The 7,500-nt window shown below is 44.2% G+C and overlaps 1 protein-coding gene across 18 annotated transcripts in view; it reads left to right on the top strand.

The window, feature by feature from the left end:
- Positions 1-766: 766 nt before the first annotated feature.
- Patronin (calmodulin-regulated spectrin-associated protein patronin) overlaps positions 767-7,500 on the top strand; it is a 109,558-nt gene continuing 102,824 nt past the window's right edge. For 17 of the 18 annotated variants that reach the window (XM_086543765.1, XM_086543771.1, XM_086543759.1 and 14 more), the window contains exon 1: positions 1,096-7,500. This exon is cut by the window's right edge and continues 106 nt beyond it. In XM_086543765.1, the coding sequence (XP_086399891.1) occupies positions 2,267-7,500 (5,234 nt within the window). In that variant the 5' untranslated portion in view covers positions 1,096-2,266. The other variant, XM_086543772.1, reaches the window with a different exon arrangement.

Consider the following 7,500-nt stretch of genomic DNA (forward strand, 5'->3'; position numbering starts at 1 on the left):
GAAACACATGGTGAGAAATGATTGTCATCAGTGTAAGGCTTAATTACATACACCTCGCGCAACGTCTTATTTTTTGCAATGCAAAAGCATGCATCGCCCGTGATGTCAAGTTCAAAAACCGATTGAGACCGGATAACACCGCTAGTTATTGATGACAGTTATTTAGACCTGCTTTTTCAAAACACATTTTGTATTCACTTTGTCCAGAAAGAGATTAGTACGTTCGTTTCACTGAGTGACAAATGCCTTTTATGTAAGTGGAATATTTGTGCACATTTAAGTGCATTTTATAGGTATTCCCTATATAAACAAAGGATTAAAAATATCCGGTATGCACTTCATGAACATACGGTTTAGGTTATTAATTAGATATACACATAAGTACATGGGTCATGGAGCAGGAGACAAATGAATAAATAATGTAAATTAAGAATGCACCTTTCCAAGTGACAGGATCCCTCAGGATACCGTTATACCTACTCCAGAGTGAAATATCTATGCCCTGATTATAAAAAACAAAAAACATTAGAAATGCTCTTGTTCTGCTACTCCTAACATCTTTTAAAGGAATGGAATATTTGTACAAAATCAAACGAAGGAGGACATTGGTAATGCGGCTTTCCAAAGTGGGATTACAAACTGGCCTAAAAATCTCGTCCTTTGCCTGTGAGCACCTTGTTACCACATAGAACATTATCGATGTCTTCCAGGAGTTGTTGTTAGATGTTAAGAAAGCGAGATCACTTGCCTCTGCTAGTGTGAAGAGCGTCACGGGGGTCACCGGCCAGTACAGATGGTTAGCGAGCTATATAATCTAACAGCCGTGTGTTGGCCGTCCCTCACCTTCGCTTCGCCAAGGATTTTGAGGCCTTTCCTTCGTAACTGGACCTTGTCTATATTCCTGCACTTCAACCGTCGCTCCCTCATGCCACGTCCACAGACAAACATTAATGAACACGAGCACCAAAGGACGGAACGGTTGACTTAACAGACGGCAATGATTCTCAGCAGTTACAGAACGAGAAAATATTGTGGTTGCGAGGAGTGGATTAGAAAGCTGTACGGAGTTTGAACAAATAGAAAGAACTCTGTGAAATGATTTTTCACAGCTAGCCAGATGCAGACTGCTAAATTTTCTATTAGGAACAAGACGTGTTGAAGAATTGGGATAGAATTGTTTAAGGACTTTAGGACTTCCTTATGTTCAAATTAAGGGAGGGAAGGATTTTTTAGTGGAGTTTTGTTGTGTGTATACAATCCTTCTTCCCCACTCTCGTGCCAGTTCCCGTCTTTCTCTTTTCCTCTGTACCTTACCCTCCCCCTCTTTTCTTATCAACCTCCCTCTCTCTCGCTCTCGCTCTCGCTCTCGCTCTCGCTCTCGCTCTCTCTCTCTCTCTCTCTCTCTCTCTCTCTCTCTCTCTCTCTCTCTCTCCCTCTCCCTCTCCCTCTCCCTCTCTCTCTCCCTCTCCCTCCCTCCCTCTCCCTCCCTCCCTCCTCTCTCTCTCTCTCTCCCTCTCCCTCTCCCTCTCCCTCTCCCTCTCCCTCTCCCTCTCCCTCCCTCCTCCCCCTCTCATTCTTTCCTTCCCTTCCCTTCCCTTCCCTTGCTTTCTCTCCCCTCCACTCCTCTCTCCTCTCCATCCCCCTTTCCTTTACACCCTCCGTCGCCCTCCCCCTTCCCACTCCTCTTAGCAATGATATGCGCGAGTTGAATCTTCATAGTTTTCTTGGCTTCGTAATTACAGGAATACTTTTTAAAGATTATCGTATCGGTGCAGTATTTTTTTTTAAGAATCATATGCTTAGGTGAGAAGCGATCCATGTTCTCTGTTATTGGGAGTTCGGTCTTTTATTTTCTCGAGGTGAAAAACGGGATGTTTGTTGAGTGACGGAGCCCCGCGTGCTGATGGTGAGACGGTGTATCGCTCAGTAGCACCCCTGCCACCGTCGTGAGCGTTAGTGACGATCCGCTCTCGCTCCCTCCCGTCTCACTATAGGAGCCCTGTGCCTGCCATGGTGGCAGGGCTCCGTTTTTTTTGTATAAGTGATTGTGTTCAGCTTCAGATTACCCGTGTTATGCCATAAGTGGATCGTTCAGTGCCAGAAAGTATTTTTGTATTTACTTTCATTAACAGTCTCGTTATTGTCTTTATTTATTCTGATTTGTTAACATGTACCCTATTTCATAAAAAAAATGAAAAGCAATTTGTGAATCTGTTATTCGGCAACTATTTGATGCCGATTTTAGTGTAGAAGTGTAAATTGTAAAATGCGAGATTTTCTACGAAAAAATCCTCTGAGGGTAAGTGCTAGAACCTCAGTGGGATGCCGGCGTACAAGTCCTACCCGGGGTGACCCTCAAGGTCCAGGTGGTGAAGAAAAAAATGCCATGCAGAATACTAAAACTAGTGCCTCGGCGAGGATGCGTGCATTTCGAGGCAGCGTCAAGAAAAAGATAGCTGAGCTGGAAGCCAACGTTAGTTCTGACACAAACCCAAATCGGGATTCTACTGTGCAAGGGAAGACTCCTGTTATTATGGCCAAATCCAGTGTTGGCCCGCATTCTTTCATGGAGGATACACTAGAGAGCCCAATCAGCGACACACATGTGACACTAGAGACTAAAGACAATACAACGAAGCAGGCAGACGGTAAAGGTATGAGCATGGACGTCCAAGAGATTGATGGTGAGACAGAATCAGAAGTAGAGAGTGTTTATGAGTCTCGTAAACTAATGATGAGGCGGGTAATGAGAGGTGAAGCACAGGAGGCGAAGCCAACCATGCCAGAAGACAGCGACCATTCGGAGGTTGATTCCTGGACAGAACTGGAGGAGAACTTTGCAAAAGTGTATGAGCCCATTCCATACAGTGTGCGCATGGAAACTTGGCATAAAATGACCAAGGAGGAGATACTACACAATATAACCAGTGAGAGGATGAGGGCAGAACTCCAACACAAGTCCAGAAGGGAAATATTAGATGAGATTAGTCACCTGCGAGATCACCCTGTCCATTTCCTACAAAAGGAAAAAAATACAGGCGGAAATAAGGTTCAAAATCCTACTGAAAATTGTAATCTTTCGAGCAAAGAACATGCACAGAAACACAAAATAGTAGCTGAAGTGCATTCACCAGACATGCAAGGTTTCCAAAGTGATACTGACAGTGAGTTTGGGGAGACAGATTATGTTACACGATCAGAATTATACCGTAACATTCAAAACCTTCAAGATTCCCTCGCCAGACACCATAAACAGGTAATTGAGGAAGATAGTCAGTCCTGGCGATCACTACCCAGTCAGCCGGATGATCCAGTTTACATTTCTCGGTCAGAAATACTATCAAAGGTTGACCCAAACAGTAGTTCACTTTTAGAATTGCATAAAAACAGAGAAATAGAGATGCAGACCAAGGGGAAGGACAGTGTGTATGTATCACGGTCTGAAATACTTTCACGCCTCAAAGAAATTCATGAGAGTGAGGATGAACATGGCCTTTCTCCCACCAACATGGTAGATTCCAACTGGGACCTGTGTTCTTGTGTTTCTTGTGAGCAGTGTGGTGCTGGCAACACCTCAGCCTCTGAGGGTGAGTGCCAGTGCCGCTCCAACCATGCTACGAGCAAGAAACTTAAAGAACGAAGTGCAACCCATAGACTGCCTTCCCCAGGGGATTGCTCTCTTCTCTCCCATGATTCTTGGTCAAATGGAGAGTTTGAGAAAATTTATGAGCCCATCAGTGGGCCCAAATCTCTGATGCCTCACCGTGATTACTTAGTTAATCGCACTTTAGAAGAACAGGAAAAGCGGCTAAGGAAACTGAAGTTTGTTGATGAAAACTGTTCTTCAAATGGAGGCCGTTATCTACCAGTGGATCAGTGGAGTTTGAGTGAAAGTGAGGATGTATACGAGTCTCTGGCACGAGTCGCACGAGCCTCAGTGAGGCGAAGCAACACCTTTAGCAAAAAGAAGTCTAGGAAACCTCATGGGGGTGAAGTTGAATTACAACAACGTGTAAGGGAACTTCTTAATGGCCAAAAGGATATCAACACTACAACAAGGAACAAGGTAGTGAAGGTAATTACTGATCACATTGAACACCATCTTGATCTTGACGAATTTAAGGATGAAGAAGAGAGGAATCAAGAAATACGAGAGCGCCTTAAGGAAGCTCTTGCTCAAGACTGGGAGACTTTAAGTAATATCAATCTTGGCCATATATATGTGCCTATGGAAGATAACTCCAAAAATTCCAAGCTATCAAGTAAAGAGAATGCAGATTATGACACTTTTGGTAGCATTGATTCTCTAATTTTTGAGCCAAAATTGCCTGTGTCAACAGAGCCACCTCAAGATTGTTTAATGACAAATGAGTTGACTGTATCAGTAAGCACTGACAGTCTTTTAGATCAAGCTTTGGGGCAGGCCACTGATGGTACTGACTCTGTTTTGAGTGCCCTGAACCTCTTAAACTGTGATATGAGAGAAAGGGAGGAAAATAATTGGAAATCTGTGCAAACCTTTGAAGAAACTGAAGAGGAGGAAACACCAGTGCCTACACCTACACCCTCTAGTCCAAGAGCTGAAAGTGAACAAGATCTACCTGTGTATGACTCGGAGGGTGAGCATCATGAGCAGACTGAAGCCAGTGAAATTCAAAAGCTGTGCAAAGACGAAAATTCTAGTTTAACCCAAAACCCTTGGCCATGGAGTGCAGCGGGACAAAATGTAAGAGAAAGTACTCAAGGGAAGCTTTACTCCAAAGATGAGAACCAGAAACTCCCTTTTAAGCAGAAATTCTTCAATGGTCTTAAAGGGTTGGGGTTTATGAAAGCTACTTCAAAAGAAAGTCTCAGAACATCAACAGCTTATGGTAATACAGAATCAGGAAAAGAAGAAAAGAATACAAATGACTGCAGTCCCTGGAATGCAAATACATCATATCTAAATATCTCGGGCCGAATGCCAGTGATGTCTAAACATCAGTGTGACTTGGAAACCAAACAACAACAGAAGGATTTGAATGGGTATGAATCATTCAAAGTAAACTTTCAAAGGCTTTCAGGCAAGAGACTCTCTAGTGAGGAGGAATCGACATATGACTATCATCCAGACCATAATGAGCACCTTTACCATGGAGATGGGACCACTACCACTAGCCATGATACAGCTGATTCAGAGACTGATAGCGTAACTAGTCTTGAGAGTGTAATTTTTAAGGGCAATGTTGTTGAGGAGACTGATGCTGAAACGGATGAAAAAAAAAGGAAGCGGAACCCATTCAAACACAAGTTTGTTGTCAATCATGGCAATGAATCTGATACAAGTGAGCTTGTTGAAAATAAGTCCTTAAGCTTTAGTGCTCAGCCATATCTGGATTCTGATACGTCCTGGGACTACATGGAGGCCATGGATGAGGAAAAGCTGGCCATGCAACAATACTCTACGGAGGTAAAGTCTGAGAGAAACTCTATCACTCCAGGGCCACGTGTGTTTGGTAACTTACGACGTAAACATGTATACCAGAGTGTTGAGAATATTGAGAGACCGCTTCCATCACTCTCACCTAATGGAGAAAATCCTAAGCTTCAGACCTTAGACAGCGAATACGTCCCAACTGTCGAAAGCATAGGTGACTGTTCTCCCTCTCCTTCATCTGCACTGGTTCATCAGGGACTAAGTGTCCCTCATTTGGATATATCACACCCAACTGACGAGGACATTGACGGTCGACGGCTTTTTCGTGCCTATCAGCGTCGTCAGTTTCGAACCCCAAGTGACCCATCACGGCGAGATGGCGGCGGCAGTATCAGCACAGCTTCCCATGAGTATGAAGAAACAGGTGAAGAAGTGTACCAAATTTGTGGCGGTAGCATTAGCAGTTCATCGCAGAGCCACGGAACTCCGCCGGTTGTGCTTCTCAAACACCATGTTTATCAGAGCATCGAATCTCTGGCGTCCAGGTCTGGTCTTTCCACTTCCGCCTCCATCAAAACTCCCCCCACCGACGATGCGCTAGAAGAACTGCAGTTCTATGGCTCTCGACACGGGGAACCTATATATGGTGCCAGAAATTCACGTCTTTTTCATTCCATGAATGGTGCTTTTGTAGCTAGGGAAGACACAGACGGTTCAAGGGATCCACCTGTGGTGATAAGGAAGGGAAAAGTGGTTGAACTCACAGAAGAAATGTTTAAAGGGACATTAGAGAAAATGCCTCCTTTACAAGAAAATGAAGAGTCAAAAGATGATCTGACATTTCACACCACATTAGTTCCTTCAGCTTTGCAGGAAGATGATTGCCTTTACTTTCAAAATACTGTATCATCCACAGAGTCTCGGGAAGTACACACTTATGAGAATGATAGTGAAATCTATGGCACGCGCAAGGAGATTGGAGAGGAGTTCCTTCAAGAATCCAAGGATGGAACTTGTGATGTAAAAGATGATGTTCAGGCAGTGCCACAGCATGATGCCACAGTGCAGTCAGAAAATGGGGAGGGTAAGGAAGTTGTGGAACGTGCTATGTACGAGTCAACTGAAAAGATCAAGAAAGTACAGAAATTAGGAGTCTCCATCCTTGGAAACAACAATGACCTCATGATTCGAGAACTAAAGTTAAAGTTAAGACGCAGATTTAATCCTGGAGAGGGTGATGATGAAGAGGAGGAAGTTGATGGAAAGTCTCCTGCTGTGATTATAAGAAGCCCATTGAAGGCCACTGTCTCTGTTGACACGACTAGTTCGGTCGCCTTCAAGCGGGAACAGTTAGCACCACATATGAGTAAGATCTTTGGATCATTGCATGAAAAACGGCGGCAAACTATGGAAATTGGATCCAGTAAAAATAGCCAAATACAAAGACAGAACAGTGAGATAATTACTGAATCTTCAGAAAGCAGAAGAGAGAGCAAAGAAGAGAAGCAGGAAAAAAATGAGAAGGAGAAGGGCAAGGAAAGGGAAATAATCCGAGTAGGAGGGAATGATGGGGTAGTAGAGCAAGTATATGTGCCGACACCTGATTATACACCAGCATCCACGTTGCCTCGTGACCACCGCGAAGATCACTACTTGTTGGACTTCACAGATGAAGAGGAAGACTTCAGTTTTGACCTGGCAGACCTTGCCAAGTTCGTCCATGAACACATCACCAAGAACAAAACGTTGTACAGCGATCCTGGGAATGACCTCCTCCCGGATGGGTCTCGTATGGAAGATAGAATGGGGCTTGATGACGGGGGCAGCGCCGGCACTCCAAAACGGTCTGTGAGATTTGACATGAGCAAGAATTTAGCCGATCTAACAGCAACTTGGTCCGACCTCGAGAGTGTCATATTCGCTGACGAAAGCAGTGCCCTGATAGAAGCCACTGAGAATGGGAAACAAGAAAATGGCAGTCTTTTGTCTGCAGGAAAGTTGCCTTTATCCCGAATGGAATCTTATAAAGACGACTGGTTGCTCTGGGAACAGCTAGCAAAGATGAGACGCAGTAAGGCACCCGA

This window comes from Penaeus japonicus, unplaced genomic scaffold (assembly GCF_977035675.1).
Source record: "Penaeus japonicus unplaced genomic scaffold, GWHDUDI00000001_assembly GWHDUDI00000014, whole genome shotgun sequence".
Classification (NCBI taxonomy): Eukaryota; Metazoa; Arthropoda; class Malacostraca; order Decapoda; family Penaeidae; genus Penaeus; species Penaeus japonicus.